General features: G+C 63.9%; 5 protein-coding genes across 5 annotated transcripts; 3 read left to right on the top strand and 2 right to left on the bottom strand.

The window, feature by feature from the left end:
• Positions 1–344: 344 nt before the first annotated feature.
• Positions 345–3,310, top strand: MNEG_0039 (hypothetical protein; the record flags this gene model as incomplete). The annotated part of the gene is made up of 5 exons (XM_014051487.1): positions 345–1,267; positions 1,536–1,727; positions 2,031–2,169; positions 2,403–2,909; positions 3,239–3,310. 5 exons carry the CDS (start codon positions 345–347, stop codon positions 3,308–3,310), a joined length of 1,833 nt encoding a protein of 610 aa, XP_013906941.1.
• Positions 3,311–4,881: 1,571 nt separating this feature from the next.
• Positions 4,882–6,092, bottom strand: MNEG_0038 (putative rRNA-processing protein UTP23 like protein; the record flags this gene model as incomplete). Its single annotated transcript, XM_014051486.1, has 3 exons — positions 4,882–5,581; positions 5,715–5,851; positions 6,048–6,092. 3 exons carry the CDS (start codon positions 6,090–6,092, stop codon positions 4,882–4,884), a joined length of 882 nt encoding a protein of 293 aa, XP_013906940.1.
• A 611-nt stretch (positions 6,093–6,703) lies between these two features.
• On the bottom strand, positions 6,704–11,180 carry MNEG_0037 (Conserved oligomeric Golgi complex subunit 2; the record flags this gene model as incomplete). The annotated part of the gene is made up of 8 exons (XM_014051485.1): positions 6,704–7,329; positions 7,548–7,677; positions 7,949–8,712; positions 8,932–9,108; positions 9,358–9,607; positions 9,987–10,319; positions 10,518–10,574; positions 11,154–11,180. The coding sequence occupies 8 exons, from the start codon at positions 11,178–11,180 to the stop codon at positions 6,704–6,706; spliced, it is 2,364 nt and encodes a 787-aa protein (XP_013906939.1).
• Positions 11,181–13,193: 2,013 nt separating this feature from the next.
• MNEG_0036 (GTP cyclohydrolase II) lies at positions 13,194–14,658 on the top strand (the record flags this gene model as incomplete). Its single annotated transcript, XM_014051484.1, has 5 exons — positions 13,194–13,376; positions 13,479–13,556; positions 13,674–13,742; positions 13,956–14,360; positions 14,560–14,658. The coding sequence occupies 5 exons, from the start codon at positions 13,194–13,196 to the stop codon at positions 14,656–14,658; spliced, it is 834 nt and encodes a 277-aa protein (XP_013906938.1).
• A 318-nt stretch (positions 14,659–14,976) lies between these two features.
• On the top strand, positions 14,977–20,272 carry MNEG_0035 (hypothetical protein; the record flags this gene model as incomplete). The annotated part of the gene is made up of 8 exons (XM_014051483.1): positions 14,977–15,013; positions 16,238–17,163; positions 17,411–17,566; positions 17,769–17,894; positions 18,237–18,797; positions 19,046–19,125; positions 19,299–19,402; positions 19,662–20,272. 8 exons carry the CDS (start codon positions 14,977–14,979, stop codon positions 20,270–20,272), a joined length of 2,601 nt encoding a protein of 866 aa, XP_013906937.1.
• Between the last annotated feature and the right edge of the window lie 3,145 nt (positions 20,273–23,417).

The following is a 23,417-nucleotide window of genomic DNA, read 5'->3' as shown; positions in this document are numbered from 1 at the left end:
AGTATGCTTTGCGCCCCATCATAGATCAAGATACTAAAACTAAAATTGCTAGATAATTGAGAGCATATCAGCGCGCGCGTGCGCGCTCAGGGGCGAGCAACCCCAGCCCGGCATCCCATCACTCGGCCGCGCCCTGTTGGTGGGCGCTACACCTGCCGGTCCTTCTAAGCGAAAGTATCAACTGGATACTCACGCGTTAGGCGCATACGGTGGGCATGCAAGGCGGCGCCGATGCGCCCCTCTGTGGCGGCACTGTGGCTGCACTTGACGGTCGCTGCGCATCAGCGGGCCACAGGTCAGCCACGCCTGAATCACCCATTGACCGCCACTTCAGCAATGAACAAATGCATATTGCTCGGCCAGCAGCAGCCATCAGCAGAGTCAGCAGCATTATCAAACCCAGCTCGCGGCCCGACAGCGGCAGCGCCAGCCGGCGGTGGCAAGGAGGCTGGGCGCCGTCGCTGCTGTTGGCGTGGGTGCTGCTGATTGCGCTCGCCGTTGGCGTGGCGGCACGGCCGTCAGCTGCACGGCCCTGGCTGCTGCTGGGGAGCGCCATCGCCGCCGACGGCGCCGGCTCCTACAGCGGCGAGGCGCCGCTGCCCCCGGCATTGGAGGGCTGCGGGCGTAAACTGTTGGATGAGGCCGCCCCTACCTTCACTGGTTGGTTTGCCAAGAAATGGACCCGGGTGTTCCCCCAGCAGTGGGCCGCATACCGCTCGAACCTGCAGCGGTTGCGGCTCGCCAGCGACGATGACAGCAGCGGCGGCAGCAGCGGCGGCAGCAGCGGCGGCGGCAAAAGCGGGGGCGCGGCCATCACCGAAGAGCCCAGGGTGCTGGCGCCGCACGTGGCTGCGCTCCTCAGCGGCAGCGAGCTGCTGAACCCTGCCCAGATGGCCCGCAGCCTCGCATACATGGGCGGCGGCCACCGCCTGCGCCGCGTGTTGCGAGACCTCGCAGCCGGCGGCGCAGCCGGCCAGGATGGCCCCGACGGCCCGCGGCAGCCGGTCAAGATCGCCGTGCTCGGCGGCAGCATCAGCTGGGGCAGTGCGGTGACCGGCGGCCACGACGACTGGTTCACCCTCGTGGCCGCGCGGCTGCGGGAGGCGTTCCCACGCGCGAAGGTCGTGGCACGCAATGGCTGCGTGCCTGCCACGCCAAGCAGCTTCATGAACATGTGCCTGGAGAACTATCTTGACGACGACGTGGACCTTGTTTTCCTGGAGTATGCTACAAACGACGGCTGGGATATCCACAACGAGCCCAAGAAGTGAGTGTGTGAGGGGGTGGGCAGGGGATGGTATGTGGCTGATGTCAAGACTGCAGCCGTGCGCAAGGGGGGGCGTGGGCAGGCAGCGAGGCCCGGCTGGGGGGGGGGGTTGTGTCGTGCCAGCACCAGCCGAGCGAGGGGTGCGGCGGTTCACTGCTGCTGGGCTTGCAACGACTCTCTAGCTGCCGCGCAGTGCGTGGGGTGAGGCGGCCGCGCGCCTCAATCTGTTGTCACCCGTCCGCTCTGCCCCGCACAAACCCCTGCCCAGGTTGACTTACGAACGTCTCCTGCGCAAAGTGCTGAACAAGCCGCGCTCGCCCGCGGTCGTTTTGGTGCAGCTGCCAACCGTGGGGCAGGCGTTTGATGACAGCAACCCCAAACGCGGCGGCTTTGCCCGGACGGTGGAGGACGTGTACAGCGCTTTTGCGGCCTACTACGACACCCCCTACCTGAGTTTCAGGTGTGTGTGCTTGTGCGCACGCACTGCACGCACACATCGACACACGCATGCATGCACGCACGTACGCATACACGCACACACGCACAGGTTTGCAGAGGACAATGAGCCGGGGGGTCAGCCACGGCTACGGGGTGCCACCACCGACCTGTCCCATGGCCTGGGCAACTCTTGCGTGCCCTGCGGCCCAGCACGCTGATGTCTCCCTGTGGCGCCCGGCACTCGCTGCTCCCTGACTTTCAGCTCGGCCACCCTGATTTGCCCTGGATGCCCCCGCGCCCTGCATTTACCCCCCGCCCCCCGAAGGAACGCCATATGGCGGCTGGCGCGTCATCACCAGTACACCATGAACTTCACAGAGTACTACGGCTACAACTACGATTTCATACATCCCCTGGTGCCCGGCCACAGGGCCATTGCAGACATGGTGCTCTACGCGCTGCAGGTGTGCTTGGATTGCTGTGTACACCTCGTAGGTGTGGAATTGCTGCAACATGTCGCGGGCAGGCAGATCAATCGCAGCCATTCCATCAAATTACTGTACCAAGATTTGCATCTTGAGCTCAGCAACAACGCCCGACATGCCCAGCCGTGCAGCTCCTCTTAATCTCCATCGAACCCCCACGCTCCTAATACGCTTCCGCCCGGCGCACGCAACGTCCACCTTGCTGCCGCCAGCGCGCCGCCCTTGACCTGGAGACCTCCCCTTGGAGCGAGTGGGACGCGGCCGAGGCGTCGCTCCCCATACCGGGGCCCATGTTTGAGGGCAACGTCGAGGAGCGCAACCGCCTCTGCCGCAACGGCGAGGCGCTCTCGGCGGCCGTCGCCGCGCACGCCGGCTGGGAGCTGGTGAATGAGGGCGCTGGGCTCAAGCAGAAGTGGGGGTTCGTGTCGCACACGCCAGGGGCGGAGCTGGTGATCGAGCTCAACACCACGCGCGAGACGCGCCCCGAGGAGCCGCGGATGAGCGTCCAGCTGGCGTACCTCAAGTCGTACAGCGGGATGGGCGCCGCCGCGGTGCGCTGCGCCAACGGCTGCGAGTGCGACGAGTCCGTCGTGGACGCGCACCACTCGCTGCAGCAGAGCACAATATACCTGCTGAGGCTGCGGCCCACGCAGGCGGCGCGGTGCCAGGTACGCATCAAGGTGCTGGCGCGCTCTACCAGCGGCGGCCACAAATTCAAGGTGAGCTTCGTGCAGGCGGTTTGGGCCTCGGGAGGGCTGGGGCCTGGCTTGCTTGGGGTTGCGGGCGACGGCAGGCGCGGGAAAAACACGCAGCCGAACCTGTCTCCCTGCCGTCACGCTGCTCATGCAGCACCACGCCCCAGCCCGTCCACCAGCGCACGGTCATGTGCGGCGCCTGCCCGACCGCCCTTCAGTCGCTCTGGCCGCTCAGTCCACAGGAAAGGCTCCTGCAGCTCCCACTGCTCTTAACGGACTGCCCACTGCTCCCAATGGACTGCCCACAAACGCCAGCGCCTCTGACTGCTTTGACTGTTGCAATCGCTCTGCAGGTGACCGGCCTTATGGCGAACGAGTATGTGGGCAACGGCACTGACATCGTCGACACTAGGCTCAACAAGTGAGCGGAGCTTGGGCCGCAGGGTTGTGTTGCTGTTCAGTGTGCACACCTTCACCTGCCATTGTTGCTGGTGTAAATGCTTTCAAGTCTGTCCCGTGAAAGCGTGCCCTTCCGCAAGTGTGCCGTGTTTGCAAGCATCGGCCCGTTGCCTGTGCTGCCAGCCCCTGTCTTGGAGCCGTGCCCTCCTGACCGCGCCCTGCACCGATGGATCCCTCCACACGTCTCGCGCATGGCAGCGAGGAGTGGCTGGGGATGATCAACAAGGCTATCAACGCCACGATTACAAATGACAAGAAGTGGCCCACCAAGCAGCCTGGCGATGCGGCTACCGGCCAGCCGGCCGCCCCTGCAACCGCCCCCTCAGCCGCGAAGACTGGCGCCATGGTCCACCACCGGCCCCGCCACCACCTGAGGGGTCACGACAGCAAGGGGCCGAATACACCCGCCGCGACGGGGCCGCAGCTGCCAGCGGCCACGGGCATGGAGGCGGGCGTGTCCGCACACCGACGGCAGCACCAGCAGGGCGGGGCAAGCAGCGATGACGCTTGAATGGCGCGGCCGGCTGCTGCCCCAAAGCGGGGACAGCCGTGCGTGCCGTCACCCAGGTCGACACCAGGCAGCTTGACGTTTTTTGTGCACGCACTGATCAGTGCTGCAACCCAATTTGACATTACCAGCAGGCAGGCCCCTGGCAAACTCAGATCAGGTTCGCTTGGCGGTGCACTGGCTCCTTGGCCACAACCGCTGGTATTCCCATTACAGAATGCCACTTGGACGTCCTGTGTTGGGCAAGGCTTGAGCTTTCTTTCCGCTGAAAGCGGTGCCCGGCCTGCGTGGCCGTGAGCAGAACCTTGTGCGCCGCCAGCGACGCGCCCGAACAACGCACTGTGAAAACGCGGCGTATGCTGCGGAGGGTTGGCGGGATCCAGAGTGATGCATCAACCTGTGTGCAAGCCTCTCTGCGTGCGATGGAGTTCTGCATGGTGGGAATGCACGCGGTTGCGCAGGGCCTCATCACCACGTTTTTGGGAGTGCATACCCCTCGATGCGACGACGCAGACAACCCCTGCCCCCACCCGGCTCGCACCACGCACCTTGCAAGGAATGCCTGCATGTGGCATTTAACCTACTGGGGGTGTCCCAGGGTTTCCTTCTATTGTCACACTGGCAGCTGGTAGCCAACGCTGTGCGCATCAAGCAGACCGCATCGCGGCAAATCGCACAAGGGCTGCTGACATGTCGGGACCGCTGCAGCAATCGAGTGCCCTGGCTTTGCTCAGGTGTGCATATAGCAGTCACGTGTGCTTGTTGGCTGTTTTGGGCATTTTCAAGTTGGGCCTGCATTTGGCCTCCATTCTGCAGCTGGCACACGCGCTCAATTCACAGCCGCCAGCAGGGTGAGGCAAGCGTCCTCATCCTCACTGCATGTAACATTTGTTTGCTGAAATTGGCTTCGCCCGGTTATGGACGTGCAGCAGAGTCACATAACAGAGAGCAGTAACGGTGGTGGGAAACGCCCCGGTAGTCATGCTAACAGAGCTCGCGCAGTGATGCCAGACAGTGCGGCGGCGCTGGTCAGTCGCTCCCACCCCCGCCGCCGTCGCCCGCCGCCTTGCCCTTTTTCCGCTTCCGCTTCCGCTTCGCCGCCGCCCCCTCCTCGCCGCCGCCGCCGCCGCCCTCCGCACCCTCTTGCGGCGGCCGCTGCTGCGCCCCCCCGCCGCCGCCGCCGCCCTCCTTGCTGCTGCCGCCCGGCGCCGGCCTCTTTTTCTTGGCCTTCACGGCCAGCGGGTTAGGCCCCTTGGCGTGCTTCCGGCGGAACTTCTTGTACCCCTCATCCCGCGGCCGCAGCTCATGCAGATCGTGCAGCGCCTCCGTCGCCAGCTCGTGCAGCGGCAGCGCCTGCGCGGCCGCCGCGCCGCCCGCGACGAGCGCGCGCGCGGTCTCGGACGGCTCGGACAGGTGTATGCCGTTGACCGAGGCGAACACGACCGGCGCGCCGGGCACGCGCGCAAGGGCGGCCTGCAGGGCCTTGTCCTGGGTCGCCACGACCCAGTGCGCCGCGTTGGCGGCGCCGACCTGCTCCATCAGGCAGTCCGACGCGCTCTCGCGTGGCGGCTCGTGGCCGCAGTGGTGCAGCGCCTGCGCGCGCGCGGCCGCGGCGGCCGGGGCGAAATCGCCGCCGAGGGCGCGGAGCTCCGCGCCGACGCAGCGGCTGGTGAAGAGCTTGACGGGGCCGCCTAGGAGGTTCTCCATCAGGCCCTGGAGGTTGACGATGCTGCACGCAGGGGCGGTGGGGACCGCAGGGGCGCAGGGCGGCGTTTCAATGGGGCGATGGGAGCGTCAGGCTGGGCGGGGCGTGAGGAGGCCGAGACGGATGCGAAACGGCCAGGCGGCGCCCAGGCTCGCACGTGCCAACGGCGCGAGCAGGCCCGCGCTGCGTGCCGGAGCGTGCAGGTGGCGGCAGCGCCGCGCTGCCCCTGCCGCCAACGCGCGGGCGCTGCTGCTGCGCCACCTCAGTCGTGTCGGCGCGAGCCCGCTCACTTGGCTGCCAGTGTGGCGTGGATGAAGTTTCCATCCAGCAGGACCTGTGCAACGGTGCGTAGCCATTCCATAAGCGTTCGGTCTCAACCTACTGGGCTCATATTCACTCCTGTGCTGTTCTGAGGCAACTGCCAGCGCACCCCTGTTCGCTCGCCCCCCACACCCGTGGGTGCTGTTTGGTGTTGCAATTCGCTGCGCACCTTGTAGGGCTCCCTTATGCCAAAATGGACCTTGTAAAAGGCCATCGCACGCCGCGTGTGCTTGTGCTTCTTTCGCCGCATGGCGACGGCGCTTCAGCCCGAGCCGCCAAGCACAGCGCGCTACACACGGCGCAACGTCGCTGCGGAGGGCCCCCCGCAGGTGGGTGTGTCCGAGTCCGACTGATACCAGCGCTGAGAGCGCCTCCTCTTGAGACACCTGCAGTGCCCGCAGCCAGGAAACGCAAGTCGGGACGCAGCGGCAATCAAGATATTGTATTGCGGACGGGCCGGACGTCGAGGCGCAAGAAAGCGGGCCGTGTACAGCTTCACTTTGCAGCAATTCAGAATTCCAAAAAAACAGAGACGAGCGATCTGAGTCACCACTGGTGACGTCCCATGATTGAGCGAGTGACTGCAAATCCACGCATGTACACGAAGTGATCCACATCTCTTGTCGTTGATCAATGCATCCAGTCCTCACTGCCCTTGCAGTGCAGGTGAAGCCCCTTGGGTGATTGGCGACCCTCCGGCCTGTGAACAGGCTGCCCAAGACCGCCAGCCTGGCCGTAAGCCACATCGCTGGTCACCTCAAAGACAATACCGTGACATGCTTACAGGTGATACCGGGATCCCGCATCACCGTCAACTCGGCTTGATTAATAAGATGGCTGGTTGCCGCCCAGGCCGGGCGGCTGCCCCGGCGCCAGCTGCTGCGGTTGCTGCTGGTACAGCGGCTGCTGCAAGGGCGCCTGATAAGCAAGCAGCGGCGCCGGCTGCCGCGCAGCCTGCAGCTCCCCAGGGCCAGCATGCACCTGCGGCTGTAGCAGCATCCCGGGCGCGGCTGGCGCCCCCTGCTCGCCGACGCCCCCGCCCGACCCCGGCCCCGCAAACGCCCCCGCCGGCTGCTGCTGCGGCGTCACCGCGGCCAGCAGCGCCGAGAAGCTCGGCGCCGCCTCCGCCTGCAGCCCAAACCGCGTGGCAAGGCGCCCATGCTCCTGCGCGTCCAGGTACAGCTGGAGGCAGATCTTGTCGCTGTCATTCATCTCCGCCGCGCCGCCGCCTGCATCCGCGCCGCCGCCGCCGTCAGGGGCCCGGCCCTTCTTCAGGCGCTTGAGGCTCGACTCGGTCTTCCGGACGCTACCCAGCAGCTCCTCCGCCAGCTGCGCGTAGCGGCGGTTGACCGAGTCAAACACGGCGGCCGCGAGGGCGAGCTTCACGCCGGGGGGCAGCCGCTGCGGCGCGCCGGGCGCGTCGAGGGCCTGGCGCAGCGGCGCGAGGACGCCTGGGGCATTTGGCAGATGGCGGTGAGGCGGGCGGGTGGCGGTGAGGTGGGCGGGTGGCCGTGAGGCGGGCGCTGGTGGCGCAGGGCGGGATGCGTGAGGCAAACAACCATATCGCCGGCAGGTGGGCGCCGACGGATTGACAGCCCTGCCTCGCTCGCAGCTGGCAAGCCCAGGGGCTTGCCAGCTGGCTGCACCACCCAGGGGACCTGCTGCCCACCTGAAACATAGTGGCTGTGGCGCGTGGGCGGCCCCTTGGACGTCATCCTGTACGTGGCGGTTATGCCCTTGAGCTGCCGCACAACCGCCACGCAGCGGTCCGCCACCTCCTCAGCGACGACAGACAGCACCTGGGGCGAGGGCGACGGACCAGCGGCGGCCGGTGCAGCGGTTTCGGGCTGCAGACGACATCAGCTGCACCCTGTATCACAATTCTTGCGGATCAGCAACGCCGAGACAGTCAGAGGGCTTGCAGGGCGGTCATGCGACACACAGATTTTGAGAGACACGGCCCTGACTGGCAGCCGCGCCGCCCGCTTGCCCGCCCCTCGATGGACGACGCAGCCACTGCACCGGCCTCGGCCCGCGGCGCCGAGCCGCCCCCCACCCCCACCCCTGCACCTGGTCTGATGCATCCGTAATTCTGGCCGCCGCCGCTGCCAATGCCGCGTCAACGCGCGCCGCCGCCTCTGCGTCCAACCCCGGCAGCAGCCGCCCCAGCTGGTCCCGCAGCGGCCCCGTCAACAGCTGCGCGGCGGTCGCGGCGTCGCAGCATATCGCCAGGAGCTCCTCCGCAGGCACCTGCCCTGCCCACGCCTCCGGCCCGTGCTTCTGCGGCGCCGCCGGCGCCGCGGCCGCCGCACCAGGCGCCCCGCTAGGCGAATCAGCGGCTGCAGCCGGCGGCGCGGCAGCTGGCGGGCTAGCGGCTGCCTCTCGGCGCGCGGCTGCCGCTTCCCGGGCCCAGGACGCGTAGCGAGCCGCCAGCTGGCAGGCGAGACGCAGAAAACGGTCCCCTAAGGGTGCCAAGAACACCCCCTCCGACACGCACCGCTGCAGCCCCTCCCACAGCGCGGCGCCGACGGCCAGCTGCAGCGGCGCAAAGCCTGGCGGCAGGGGCGCCCCGCCGCCGCTCCCGCTCCCAGCTGGCGCGTGCTCCAGTTTGTCCCCGCGCGCCGCGTCCTCGAAGGCGCCCGCTATGTCTTGATGCTGCAGCGAATAGTATGCGGCCAAATTCCAGCGCTTCGCGAACGCGGCGTGCGCGTTGCCGGCGCGCAGCCGCTCGACGGCGGCGCGCGTCTGCGCAAGGGACTCGAGGGAGGCCAGCAGCGACTGGCTGGCCAGGAAGTTTGAGTGGAAGGATGCGGGGTTGCCGGGGGAGAAGGCGCCTGGTGGCAAGGAGGAGGGCCGGTCAAGAAAGCGGTGATGGGGTGACAGAGCTCTGGAGCCGGTTTGGTGGGGTTGAGAGTGGACATTGAGGGACCTGGGCACTGTGCCATGTATACACCATACATACATGGATAGAGTTGCATGCGAGGGCCAGCAGCCACTTAGCCAGCCCACAGAATGCAGACAGGGCCCAGCATGCACAGCATTTGAGGCCTCACCGGGCAGCCCGTCCGCCAGCGCCTGGCTGACCTCCTGCAGCACCACCGCCCCCAGCACGTCAAATGCGCCGAGCCCGCTGGCCGGCGCCAGCAGCGTCGCCAGCAGCGGGCCCGCGCGCTGGTCCAGGCCAGACAGCACCGCGCGGGCGACGAGGGACACCTCCTGAGACTTGACGCCTGCGGGAAGCGGGGACGAGGGGCCAGGGTTGGGGGGCTTCGGGGGAGCAAGTGCGCTGATTGAGCTGTCAGCATCGCGGCTCGGCGAACGGCGGAGGGACTCGCTTTGCTCCGCAAGGCCCGCCACCACCGCCGGGAGCGCGCAGTGATCAGGGGTTTCAACGGCGAAAGCCGATGCGTCGATCGAGCAGCTGCAAGAGACGACGTGGTGGGCCGAGACTGTGTCCCGGCAGCGCCCGAGCCCCGCACCCGGGTCCGCCGCGAGCCGCTGCTTGACCTCTTTCACAGCGCCTGCGGCCAGCGGCGCCGCCAGCGCTGCGCGCAGCGTCGCCTCGCCCGCGGGGACATCCCCTAGCTCCACGTACGCGTGCAGGCAGTGCGCCGCCGCCTGCCACGCGCGCCGCTGCAGGGCCGCGGCCAGTGCTGCGGACAGGTGGGCGCCGAGCTGCAGGCGCGCGACCTGGATGCGGCGCTCTACGGACGACACGAAGGCGAGCTCCTGCGCACGCGGGTGGGTGGGTGCACGTGGGAGGCAGGAGGGGGCAGCGCAGCAGCAGGGGAGCTGTTGGGGATAGCGGAGGCAGGCGGAGCCATGGCAAGCTGTGGGTGCTTTACTAAGGGACTTCATGCACTGTCTCAGCTTGAGATGGTGCATGCTCAAGGCAGCGCACGCTTGAGACAGAGCTGCTGGGCGGCTCGACAGGGCCTCCTAGGCCTGAGGCGTAAAGGCCGGCGCGCATTTGACGCACCCACGCATGCGCACCCACGCATGGGGGCACGCAGCATCCGCTCGACCGCACCCACAGCCACGCATACCAGCCCCCCCGCCCCTTGCGCGCTCTCACCCCCCGCCCACCCCTCGCCCCGTCAGCGCCCACCTTGCCCTTGTTGGCCAGGAAGCTCAGCCGGCTGACCTCCGCAGCCACGCGCTCCAGCAGCCGCGCGTGCGCGTCCGGGTCACCCGACGCCGCCTCTGCCCCTGCCGCGTCCTCGGTCGCCGCGTGGGACGCCGCGGCCGGTGACGCGCCGCCGCTCGCCGCTGCGCCGCCGCCCTTGCCGCCATCTGGCGCGCCCGCTGCGGCGGAAGCTTCCAAAGAAGCCGCCTGCACCTCGGCGAGCAGCTTCTCCACTTTCGACGCCACGTGCGCCACCTCCTGCATCAGCTCAAGCGTGCCGCGTGCCGCAGCCATCTCCTGCCGCCGCTCAAGGCCCTGTGTGTCCCATTGGCGGGGGCGGCGGCGTGAGAGGCGCTGCTGCGAGCGAGCATGCGTTGCGCCTGCTGACATGAGCCAGGTTGCGTGCCATGCGCCACAAAGACAGCCCATGCGTTGCACGCCAACCAGAGGTCGGCGCGCTCGAAAAGAAGTCAGCTGTGAGGGGCTGCTACGGGTCGTCCCAGCCGCGCGTACCTGCTGAAGTGCAAGCAACTCCGCCTTGAGTGCGACCTGCACAGCGTCCAGCTTGGCCTGCGGTGTGCGGAGGCGCGCCCGTTCACAGTGCAGCGAAGTGACTCGAAAGTGGCGGCAGCGGCCTCGGCGGCGCTGCTGGCGGCGCTGCTGGCAGCGTGCTGCAGAGGCGAAACGAGAGGCCCGATGCTCTGCAGCCGCAGCTCGTCGCACATTCTTGTGCACCGCTGCTGCGAGCAGCGCAGCCTGCTCCTCCTTCCGCCATCCACCCTGGCCACCACGCATTAACCCCCCAACACTCACACACACACACACACTTACACACACACACACACAAACACTTTCGCTCCTCCTTCCGCCATCCACCCTGGCCACCACGCAATAACCCCCCAACACTCACACACACACACACATACACACACACACACACACACAAACACTTTCTCTCTCTCTACTTGACACCCTTTCAGACACAAACACACACAAACAATACGCACCCATAAGCGACCTTAAATACACACAACATGCACACACACAGTCTTAATAGATCTCTCTCTACGCCTCAACCACGCAGGCACACGCGCAGACACATTCAACCTCCGCCACGTGACCCCCCCATTCATGCACAATCTTGTTCACCTTAATGTCCAGCAACGGCTGCTTCATGCGCACTACAGAGCCGTCGACGCTGTTGAGGCGCGATGCCAGGCCAACATAGTCCCCAAAGTCCTGGTTGATGACCTCGATAAGCTTTTGGGTGGAATGGGGTCCGTGCAAGGGGGGCAGTGTGCTCAGGCACTCCGCAGGTGCCCCCTGCGGCAGCTCAAGTACTGCTCTTGTTATTGCGGCTCCCATGCACATGAGGCCTGTTGGTCATGCTTGGGACTACGGCTTGGCCGCCAGATTGCGTACCACAGGGGTGATGCAGCCCGTGTCCCACTCTCAGTACAGTCGTCATGCAACCAAGCCGGCCGAATCAGCGCACCTGCTCCTTGAGGCGAACTAGATATGCCTGCAACTCATTCCTTGCGATGTTGAGGGGCACCTGTGTGCGGCGTGTGGGCCGCGATGCTAGTTAGAATCCCTAGCAGGTGTGCAGCTGCAGCGGTCGACACCGCCTGGCTGTCCGCCAGTTCCCCGCCAGCCCAGTCTCCTCACATGTCGTCTGATATCGGCGACCACGGCTTCGGGATTGAATTTTGGGTCCTCGAACCGCTCTGGCCTGAGCCAGGCGGGGAGGTGCACCGCTGCTGCGCCAGCCTCCGCCGAGATGGGTGGTGAGTTTGAAGCCATGGCAATCAAATATGTTTCTCAGACATTATTGTGCTGCTGATCACTTCGAAAGGCGCCGTTGAGATCAGCTGATCAGCTGTACCGTATCGTATGCATACAATTGCACCGCATGCACGGATGCCAAGAAATAAATATGGAAGCTCGAGCTAATGACAGGCACATCTGCATCAGTTGTGAAGACCTCATGTAGATTTCGTTGCAGGACATGGACTACCGTATCGTGCCCTGGTCACGCATGCCAATGCGTTGAGTTTGGCTGCTGGCTGGGCTTAACGTCCGCCATATCTCGTCCTCCGTGTTACGGCAAGCTGCTGGGGCCATCACGCCCACATTGACCTGCCCCTACAGTAGTAGGAAATCCGGTTGCTGTGCTGGCGACGAAGTGAGGAGCACCGTCTCGATTAATGATGTGTTCTGCGATCATGATACCAACAATGTCACCCATACATGCATGCCTCTTGAACTATCTTGCAACATATACGTACAACTTTCAGTACAATCGCACCAGACCAAGCCTGGGCAACGTAAACTGTCAAGAATGGACGCCAGCTGTGCTTGTTGCGCCGTGCAAGAGGAGACAATCATCTGCATGAGCGAGCCGGGACTGTGTGAAACGCGCATTTAGGGTTACTCCCTGGCATAACTGGAGAGCCACAAGATGACACTCGGATGTGTCCTTTCTTGACACAAGGATGTGCCGTGCGCATGCGACCGTTGTTCCCACGAGGTCGCTGATGCTCAGTGTGAATCTAGCATTTCTCAATAATGTGCCTCATGATGGCTGCTGCCTTCAATGCCCCCTGGTAGGTTGGTTGTTATTTCAAGCAAAGCTGACTGTCTCACGGCAAGGACCAATGACACCTCGGGTTGATGAGCGGCCCGAGTTGTGCGCGGATGGGGGCGCAGCACTAGCATGTAAGGCGACACGCGCTCAGCTTTGGGGGGTGATTTTTGATCACCCCTCAACAGATCCTCTTCTAGTCGGGAGGGGCTGGGGCTGCAGTGTGGGCAACACACCGGTAGCACAAGCCCGGCTAGCGCAGAACGCCTCATCCTGCGGGGTTGCCCGCCCATCACACCACCCCAAGCGCAGTTGCAAAGTTGCAATCGTTGTCACTTCAAATATTTTTACGCCGCGGGCATGCACCAAAGGCCTCTCAGCGCCATCTCTGTACCACGCACGTGTTCGACCCACGCGCTGCCGTTCTCCTCCGAGAAAGGTTTACTCGTTCGTCGACTACAGCAACATTTATTCACTGCTTCTACATTTGCGCTGCTACCGTGCGTCACTTCCCGCGTCCATCAGTCCCGTGCTCCCCGTGCTCAACAGACTGTGCGCGGCAATCCAACACACCGGTCCGTCAGCCCCTTGCCAATCCCGCAAACATGATGCTCACCAAGCTCCAAACGCCCTCCTGCCGCGTGGCCACTAACAAGAGCGTGCGTGCGCACGGCGCTGGGTGCCCGTGCTGCGCGGGCCGGTCCCGGTCGGTGCGCGTGAGCGCTGCCGCGCCCTCGGCGCCCGGGGCTCAAAAGGACGGCCTGGTTCGCCTCATTGACGAGGACAAGGTGAGAATTTGCGGGATGCGCCGGGCTCCTTCCAGGCCGAGCACCCCGCAGGGATCGGCCAGACATCCCACTCAACCCCCATTTCACCCCTTTCCCCCATAGGTCCGCACCGTGCACATTGCCGAGACCATGCTGCCCACGCGTCATGGCAACTTCCGCCTGCGCGGCTACAAGCACTCGGTGAGCCCCCCCCCTCTGCGCCCTTACGTCTGCGCTGTGACATGCGCACGCGGCGTAGTTGGCGCAGCCGTGTACGCGATGTCTTCTGATGCACACCTTGCCTCGCCCTCCCTCCAGACCGATGGCGGCAAGACGTTCGCGGAGCCCACTGCCATCATCTGCGGCAAAGTGGAGGGCTGCGAGGAGGTGAGCATTTCGATGCCGGCCTCGCGCTAGTGCCGGTTGCGCTTGCATGCGTGCCGCACTGACAGGCTCCCAGACGCCAGACGCCTCCGCTGCTAGTGGCTCGCGCCAAACCACGAGGCTGATGATAAGCCCTGCGGCTTCTTTTCCCCTCCCCTCACGGCTGGCCGGCCTCAGCATGACCCCCGCCTGCCGCCTGGTCCATCCCCAAATCAGGTTGTCCTGCGCGTGCACGATGCGTGCTTCACCTCCGAGGTTCTAGGCTCCCTCAAGTGCGACTGCGCCGAGCAGCTGCAGATGTCGATGGAGTACATCCACGCCAACGCCCCCGGCATCGTGATCTACCTCTGGCAGGAGGGCCGCGGCATTGGCCTGGCCAACAAGATTGCGGCCTACAAGCTGCAGGAGCAGGGGCTCGACACCGTCGACGCCAACCGCGCCCTCGGCCTGCCTGACGACAGCCGCGAGTACACCAGTGTGCGCAACATCCTGGCGGAGCTGGGCGTCAAGAGCGTGCGGCTGATGACCAACAACCCCCGCAAGATCAACGTGCTGACCGCCCTGGGCGTCAAGGTCACCGGCCGCGTGCCCTGCCAGATCCAGGCCGGCAACCACAACAAGGTGCCAGATCCAGGGCCGCCCCTGGCGCAGAACCGAGTGCACCCTTGGGCGTGCCTTGGCATCCTCAGCCGCTGCCAGCTTGCCCACCTGCCTGCCAGCCTGCCTGTCAACCTGCCTGCCTGCCTGCCTGTGTTGCGCATGCAAGCCTCGCCATTTTGCTTCATCCTGGCAAACGCCCTGGCCATCCCTTCATCCCCAGGGTTACCTTGAGGCCAAGACCATGCGCATGGACCATATGATCGACAATTCCTACTGGACCCTCGACGAGGCTCCTGTGGCCCCTGCCCAGGCCGAGTAAAGCTATCGGGCGCATGAAAACGCCCGCAGGTTGCCTGAAACGGCACGCCATGCTGGCGCGGCACCACTGCTGAGTGGGCATTGAAGAGCGCGTCGCGGTCCGGCCTGTCATGTCGCCACACGCGCGCTGCCGACTTCCCTAGCCCACAGAGAGGCTTGCAACCACGCGCGCACGTCTTCGGCGACTGTCCCTCGCCGTCAGCAAGGCGCACTCCTCCCACGCGCTCCCTCCTTAACATCCAAACCTTGTGAGATTCCTGTCACACTCACTCACTGCAAGCGCGTGAGCTGCGGGGTGTGCACCCGCCCTCTCACCGCGATGCCCCCTACACTGGGTACTCCCTTCTGCTGGACTGGTGCGAGAGCGACTTGGCTTTGCCGCGGCTTTTCATGTCGGCGGCCTGTGACGGTTGCCCTGGTTCCTTTCAACTGTCAGGGTGCAGACGGCCCCAAATTCCGGGCATTCACTGCACTCCGATTTTTGTACACATTCCTCATCATACGCAACGGAAGCGCCCTGTTGCGCTCAGATGGGTGTCTGTACCATCACCTGCCAAGCGACTCGCCCAGCTCCAGCTGTTGTATGCCATCTGGCGCCTGGACAGCCCCTGAGCTGCTATACCAAATATCACCTTTGTAATCAAAGTCAAGCACTTGAAGTATACTGGCCTTGAACGCCACTCGTGGGTTGACTTGCACTATGCTGTAGGAAGCAGGTATTGACCACAAGGTACAGGGTGCAGCACATGCATGCCGCGATGCATATAAGTGTATGAAGGATGAATATCAAGGTGCAATGAGTACCATCTGGTGGCACTGTTCATCATTCCCTTGCATCGGGCAGTCGGATATACATTAGTTAGCACATGATCTACAAGTGACCCCGACCCAAGTTGTACAGGCACAGCCACAACAGGAGAGTGCACTGCTGGTGTCCCATGGCTCACCGCAAGGCTGTCGCAGGCAAACCTGGCATGCAACACAGCAACAGCACCATGTAGCGGCTGGGTCGGGATCATGCAACAGTTTCACCCGTCCAGCAGCAGCACAAATCGTTCGAGCGCATGCAGACGTAGCTAAAGGTGTAGAAACGTGGTTCATACTCGAATTTGAACTATAAAATAAACACACAGGCGTCTGGGACACTCTGGCTGTTGCGATGGCCTCGTCACACCTGACCGCACGGCGTTTGCGGAACACACCACTTCTATTATGGTGTTACGCGTTATTTGGCCTGTTCTTACAGGTCCAGGGAGCGTCGGCAGCCCCGCAGAAAGCTGCCACGGCCTGGTCGCCCTTCTACAGTGCGTGCGAGCCGTGGGGCGGCGATCGAAAGTTCATAGAAGAGCAAATAAATCAGATCAGTCGGTCCGCTGCATGTAGTGGGGAAGTGGCGTCGAGGCGTGTTTGGGCTACCAGCAGCGGTCACGGCCGCTGCGCCGACGCGTGGCGGATGAATTTAGCGCTCAGTCCTCATGCGCATCCGTTGCTGGGCCATCTTATCACACGACTAATCAAACGCCAGTTTTTAGGTGACGTCACGAAGCTGACCCTCCATCACACCCGCTGACCCTGCGCAGCTGCCATCGTCAACCTCACTATCGTGCCGCCCTACAAGGCCCCCATGCACCCTGCGCCCAGCGCCGCCAGCCGCCGGATCTCAGGCTACCCTGTGCAGGCCGCTGACTCGCGGCCCGCGCTGCAGCGTGACTGGAAGGCGCCGGTGGAGCTGGCAAACCTGCAGGGACCCGAGAAGCTGCCGCGACTCCCGGAGGTGGCCCGGCGCCGCCGCAGCCGCAGCCGGCGCCGCCGAAGCTTACAGCAGCAGATCGGCGCTGCTGTGATTCCGCCTGAGGTTGCCGCCGCGCATGCAGCCAAGATTGCCACCGCAGCCGGTGCTGGCGGCAGCAGCGACGGCCTCGACCGCACCAGCAGCGCCGCAGCCGGTCAGAGCACGGCGTGCGCCGCTGGCCCCGGCTGCTTCACCCCACGCGGCGGGTTCAGCGGGCTGGACGCGCCCCCGGCGGGCACGATGGGGCTGGCCGTCGGCAAGCAGCACGTCGTGCAGGTGGCCGGCGGCGTGATGACGGTGTTCAACCTCGGAGGTACTGGGATGAAGTCGACCGTCGTCCGCACCGTCTCCCTCCAAAAGTTCTTCGCGGCCGTGGCCCCCAGCTGCGAGGGGGCCCACGACGGCGCCGCGCTGTACGACAAGCACGCCGGCCGCTTCGTCGTCGCGGCGTCGTGCGGCGGGTTCGGGCGCATCCTTGTGGGGGTTTCCGCGACGGGCAGCGCGGCGGGCACGTGGTACCAGTTTGGTCTGATCGCCGACGCCGTGAACACGCCCCTGGAGTGCAAGGCGCCTAAGGAGCAGGCCCTGGCCGACTACCCCCAGCTGGGGTACAACAAGGACGGGCTGTTCGTATCGTACTTTTCGTACTGCCCGAGTAACCCGGACGTGGCGGGCGCGTCGGTGCTTGCTCTGCCAAAGTACAAGGCTTACCAGGTGGGACCGGGTCCACTTACGCCTGGAGCTGTGCCTGTGCGCGAGGTTGAAAGCAGCACTGCCGCATCAGCTTCTATTTTGACTGACTTTAGGGCTGTCTATTGGATTGCTGTGCTTGTCTGCTGCTGGTTTTCGGGTGATCTGCACGTATGTAACCCAGCACACAGGCCTGACATTTACTCAGTGATAGCGGTGACTCCTGCATAAACACCACAAACTAACATTGTAATGCCTGCCCCATTCCCAGGGTTCCCCCTCCATGTACTATGCCGTCTACACCGCCGCAGACGTGGCTGCGTCTGCTCAGCTGCTGGGCGGGGCGGCGTCTGTGCGGCAGCTGCAGCCGGTGGTGCCGCAGTCGGCGGCTGACGTGCAGGAAGGCATGACCTACTTTGTGACTGATGTGAGCTCCCTAAGTCCGGGCCCGGAAGCGGCCCTGAGAGCGAAGCGCGGAGTTTGCTGGCGAGCCTCGCCCATTTGGTGTTGCGCAGCACTACAACATTCGGCCACATGCAGCGCTTATGCCACCCCTGAGCAGAACCCCCTGCTGTGGAGCTCACCCAACCCGTCGTTCCGCCTACCCCTGCCACCATATGCGTCTGCAGAACCTGCCTCGTCCGGGCGCCAAGCGCAGCAACTTCACTCTTGTGGCGCTGACCAACACCGGAGCTCTTTGGGGCTATGCCGCCGACGTCAACGGCGTCCCCGCGCCCACGCTCGTGGCGACCACGGTGCCATGGGGTCGCAGTGCACCCATCACGGCTGACGCAGTGCTGAGGCAGCCGGGGGATGCGGCCGAGCTCCCTGCAGGCGGGAACAAGCCACCAGGCTTTTGGAGCGGAGGGGTGAGCCGGGGCAGTGGGGACACAATTGCACAGTGCGCAACAGATGCGCTCAGAAACACTGACAGCCTCTGACAGTCAAAGGCCGTGTCATGAGCGCGAGCGTCGATTGTGTTCACGATTGCATGAACCCATCTTGCGCCAGCCAAGTACAATTACCCCGTTGCTGCTGCATGTGATGATGCCTCCCGCGCATGTCTCTGCCATAAATGTCTCCCCACTCGAAACAAGGCTGTGATGTCCAAGAATAAGATAATGCTGACGACCCGCGCCGATGTCACCGAAGAGAGCGGCCGTTATAACCCCCGTCCTGGGGTGATCTGGGCCGAGGTTGAGCCGTCAGTCAAGTGGGAGACCGCCCAGGGAAACTTCAACGAGACAAAGTTCACCGTGCCGGCCGAGGAGTGCTCAAGCGCTGTCCAGAGCGGCATGGCGCCGACGTTTGACTGGTCAAAGGACTTTTCGCTGACCTACGGGTCCGAGTTCGCAAAGAACTGGAGCTGGTCCCTCAACGCCTACAGGGCTGCGTCTGCGATCAAGACCAAGGCGCCCAAAGACGCGATGCGCGCTGCCGCCGTGGTGCTGGACCGCGCCTCGCGGCTGGAGGAGGCGGCCAAGACGTCGCCGGCCGCCAACTTCCAGGTCATGGGGTTCCCGCAAGGGACAGCTGCGGCAGGGGGCAGGGGCGGCGGCGGCGGCGGTCCCTTGGGCTCTGGGAGGTACAGGGGGCGCAATAACAACTGTGGCTGCGAGAACAGCTGCGGCTACAATGACGTGAGCACGTACAACTATGTGAGTGCCTGGGGGGGTCTGGCGGTTGAAATGCGCATGCCACCTGCAGTTGAAAGCTGATGGCGCGTGTGTGAGGCGCTGCGCTTGTGAGTGCTCAATGCAGTGGAGGGCTTCAGATGTCCACGGGACCACCATCACGACTTACAATTATCATTACGTGAAGAAGGTTCGAGCCATGAGGCCTTGACGCTTGATTGAGCAAACCCGCTTGATCGAGCAAACCCCTTTGACGTTCATCTCAACAACAGGTCTACAACTTTGATGACTACTGCGACGCCGGCAGTAATCAGTGGGGCCCAGAGACAGGGAATGACATGTTTGGCTCCACGTGAGTGCAGCTCAGGTTTTGAGTAGTACTTTAAAGACAAATCCAGCAACCTGATGCTGTTCAACTCTATTGTGGATGGTGGCCAGCGTGGCGCTGACGGCAGAGCATCCGGGTGTGAGCGTCATTGACCGCATCCCATGGCGCCCTGCCTCTGCCCTGCATCTTCCACCCAGGTACAATGGTGCCTACTGCACAGGGGACTCGACTTTTGGTCTGGTGGGCAACCATCAGTACGACGAGTGCTGGCGCTTTTGCCTCATCCGCTGCAGTCCTCGCAGTGAGTATGGGATGGGTATGGAGGGCGCAGAGCAGCCGCGTGACAATGCAATAGCCCTGCGTGTCTCTAGAAGTGCATGCGGTCTGCTGCCTCAGGATGCATATCGTATCTCCTTATTGTGGTAGGCCCCCGCCGCAAATATCACGGCTTGACAATCTAAAACCTTGACAAACAGCTGGCAGCTCCAAACATTGCATGCAAGCAACGCCTCATACACCTGCATGGGCGCAATCGCGCGTCTGAACCCTACTATGTGCAGATGGCGGCGTGGGCGGCTCAGTCAATGCCGGCTATGGCTTCTACGGGGCGACAAATTTCTATCCGAGTTTCTTCTATGCGAGCGTCAAGGATGGCACGTCCCCTGCCGCAGTCCGGCCCGCAGTCCTCCCCCCCGCAACCGAGGGCAAGGCGGCGCAGCCGACGCAGCCGATGAAGGCCGCTGCGTGCGCCTCCCGCGTTGCCCTGGGCGCCGTCGTCCTGCGTGCCGGCTGGGTCGACCCGGGCGCCGCGCTTGGACTCGCGTTCCCGGCAGTTGCAGTCGCCTCTAACGGCGCGGCGGTCCTAGCGTTTACGTATGCGGGGCCTGGGAAGACGGCCGACGACATGGCGGACGCGTACCCTGGGGTGGGCGCTGCCTTCATCGACGGCAGGGCGGCGGGGTCCGTTCCAATGTCCACCCTTCAGCGCTCGTCCTCGCCCATCGCGCTGGCCGACACGGGCGGCGCGCTCACCTGGGGCGAGCTGAGTGCCGCTGATGTGCACCCTGTGACGGGGACGGTGTACGTCTCGGTTCGCCGCGGCGGGCAGACGCGCACGGGGCGCGCACACGTCGCGACTTGGGTCGGCGTCATCCCTATGACAGTGAATTGAATGCTACTGGCGATCTTCTGGATTGGACGATGGCCACTGCACCAGACCTGCGACCTGGCTGGAGGTGTCTGCCCAGCGCCATTATGTGCGCGGGCGGCACTCGCCATCGGGGTTTGGGTCATTGATACGGTATGGCAACGCCCCGCCAGTTGCAGGAGGACGCCTTGGCTCTTGCAAGACTGTCTCAGCTTTGGAAACTATGGTGCTCAAATCCATGAGGGTGCCAGATCCAGTTCAATGTGTGTTACATCACGGCCTCTGTGGCCTCGGCCAGCTGCACTGCTACTACGCAGGCAGCTCCTCCGCATCACAGCAGTATGCATGATGAACGTGTTGCCAAACTTTCACCTATAACCAATCATACAACTTCCTGTCTCTTATATGCAAGCAAGATGGTAATGGTCTCACATGTTTGCTTCCTAATGCGGCCCACCAGTCCCGGCATTATGCTAAGCTGCATTCTCGACTGTAGTCGCGGCACACATCACGAGCTTACGACATCATGGATTGGCACCAGGCACAGATATACATCAGATGCACAAGTGGGTGAATGTTCAAAACTCCAGCCACCACTGCAAACGCCCAAACGAAACATCAGCAGAGGAGAGCAACAGCACTCGCCGTGCGCAATTGTGATAATAAATCGTATTTACTCAACAGCAGCTAATGGAAGATGGGCAGGAGAGGAGCCCAGCAGGTAGCCTGAGCCTGCTACCTGCCTGGCCAAAGGCCTCCCAACAGGCACCCTGCATCCAAGGGCACCCTGGGCCCTGCCTTGCATGCAGCAGGTCCAAGCTACCCGCCGACAGGCCCTCTACTGCAAAAGACTGCTTGGCACCCCTCGCCTTCTGGGTGGGGGTGTGGGTGTTGCAAAAAGGTCGCTGCTACACTTGCCTGAGAACAAGAAGAATTCACAGCTACTGTGCACTCTAGCTATGAACACAGACACTGCTGTGACCCAGCTGCTCTACAGCTGATCTTCATCAATCGACTGTTGTGGCATACCGGGGGACGGACATCCCTGGCAATGAGCCACAGTACTGCAGTGCCGTAGACTCATAGCGATGAGATGTCTTGACCTGCTACTTGTTTTCACGCCTTTCGGCACGGCAGGGCGGGGCACAGATCTTGGAATCGCGGTGATCTCCTCATGGTGTATGCCGTAGACTTCAGACCGCCTTTTTCTACTCAAAAATTTCTTATATCCGCATGCAGCAGCTCGCAGGTGACTCTGACGACGACTTCGTCACACCGAGCAGGCCCAACAAGCGTTTGAAAGCCCTGACAGCTACCAGGCTCGCTGCAGATGTAACCACAAAGAAGACGGCATGTGTCAATGGACCACCGCAAAAAGCCCCAGAAAGCGCAGCATGGCGATCCAGCTCACCGGCGGACGCTTCACGTGCCCCCCGTGCTGCTCGCCCTGCGGGTACCACCGCCACGCCGCGTCAGCAGCGGCAACCCTCGCCAGCGCCGCAGTACCATTCAGGTACCGCTGAGGCAATCGCCGCACCAGGCGGTGCGCAGCGCTACCTGAGTAGTCACAGGGCTGCAGCGCTGGTAGCATCGCCGCCTGCTGCAGCGTCAGAGGCAGAGGCAGCGCCCTGCCCTGTTTGCGGCTTGGACATGTTGGGAATCAGCTGCACTGCCCGCGGCAGGCAGGCGCATGTCAATGCCTGCCTGGACACAGCAGCTGCACGTGAAGGCGGCGGCGGAGTGGCGCTGGGGGCGATTGCAGACGCCAGTGGTGCTGGCAAAGGCAGCATGGTGGCGGAGAGCAGTGCTTGGGGAGCGCTGGGTATTGGCACACAGCAGCAGCGACAGCAGCAGCAAGCGCCAAAGCCATTGCAGCCTCGCTGGTGTGGGCCGCAACAGACATCAGACGAGCAGCAGCAGCAGCAGCAGCAGCAGCAGCTCAACCCAGCCGCAGCAGTGCCAGAAGCCAGCGGCACACGAAAGGCACCCACCCCGGCGTCATCACCTGCGCACACGGCTGTCGCGGCAGAGGACGGCGCAAGCAGTGATCGAGACTCCCTGGGTGACGTCGATGCGCCTGCAGATGGCTTGGAAGGGGATGAGTGGCTGGACGCGCTGCAGACGCAGATGTGGGAGGACCAGGAGGCTGAGGAGGAGCAGGGCGCAGAGGGGCGGGCCGCGGCGCGGGTGGCTGCGTGCTGCAACGAAGGCGACGGCGGCAGCGACGGCGGCCGCGTCCATGGCGGCGACGGCCCAAGGGGTCACCAGCAGTGTGAGGGCGGCAGAGAGACAGCTCTCGAGCGATGGTGAGTAGGCCTGCCTGCTGCTGGTGTCTCGACTGTGTGAGGGCTCCACGGCGTTCCACACAGCTGCCGCAGCTGTGTTGCGTCATCCCAACCGTGGTGCCGGCCCTCGTCAACCTTCCAGGTTGCGGCATGAGGAGCTGGAGCACCTCGCAGGGCGGCTGAGGCAGGCGGGCACAAGGCAGCTGGAGGACATGGCTGCCATGTGCGACAGCGACCTGCAGGTGGGACCCACAGGCGGTGGGCAGCGCTGGTGGGCCGCAGTGGGCGTGCAAGCAGGCCTATGTTGTTGTCTGCCATACACGCCAATACCTGCTATTGTTAATGGCATTGGTCGGTGTGCAAGTGTGGGTGTTGTGTCTGTGTGCAGGGCGCGCTTGCGAGCCTAAACGTGCCACATCCAACACTTGTGTTTGCAGGCGGCGGGGGTCACGTCAGCTGCGGAACGCGCTGCCCTGCTCTCTGCAGCTGCCCTGCTGCAATTCAGCATGGACGGTGCAGTGCGCAGCAGTGACGACGGTGGCGTGAGCGACGGCGGCCTCGACGACTGCTTGACAGGAGCGCGTGTGCCCGCGCCTTTGGTGGGGCTGAAGGATGGGGGCGGCGATGACTGGGTGTGGCAGCAGGAGACAGCCGAAGGGATGGAGTCGCCACTTGGCGGGGCAAGCGAGCTGCAGCACCAGCAGACGGCAGCAGCAGGGCAGCAGCAGCACTGGCAGCACTGGCAGCAGGAGCGGCCGGGCCAACAACGCAGCAGCAGTGGTTCTGCCTTGGAGGAGAACAGGCTGTGGGAGCCGCAGGATCAACAAGATGACTGGGACTGCCAGCAGCGGCATCTGCAGGATGCGGAGGAGGAGCAGCACGTT

This window comes from Monoraphidium neglectum (genome assembly GCF_000611645.1).
Source record: "Monoraphidium neglectum strain SAG 48.87 unplaced genomic scaffold scaffold00002, whole genome shotgun sequence".
Lineage (NCBI taxonomy): Eukaryota > Viridiplantae > Chlorophyta > Chlorophyceae > Sphaeropleales > Selenastraceae > Monoraphidium > Monoraphidium neglectum.
The sequence above is the reverse complement of the archived record's forward strand: the minus strand, read 5'-3'. Positions and strand labels throughout refer to the sequence as shown.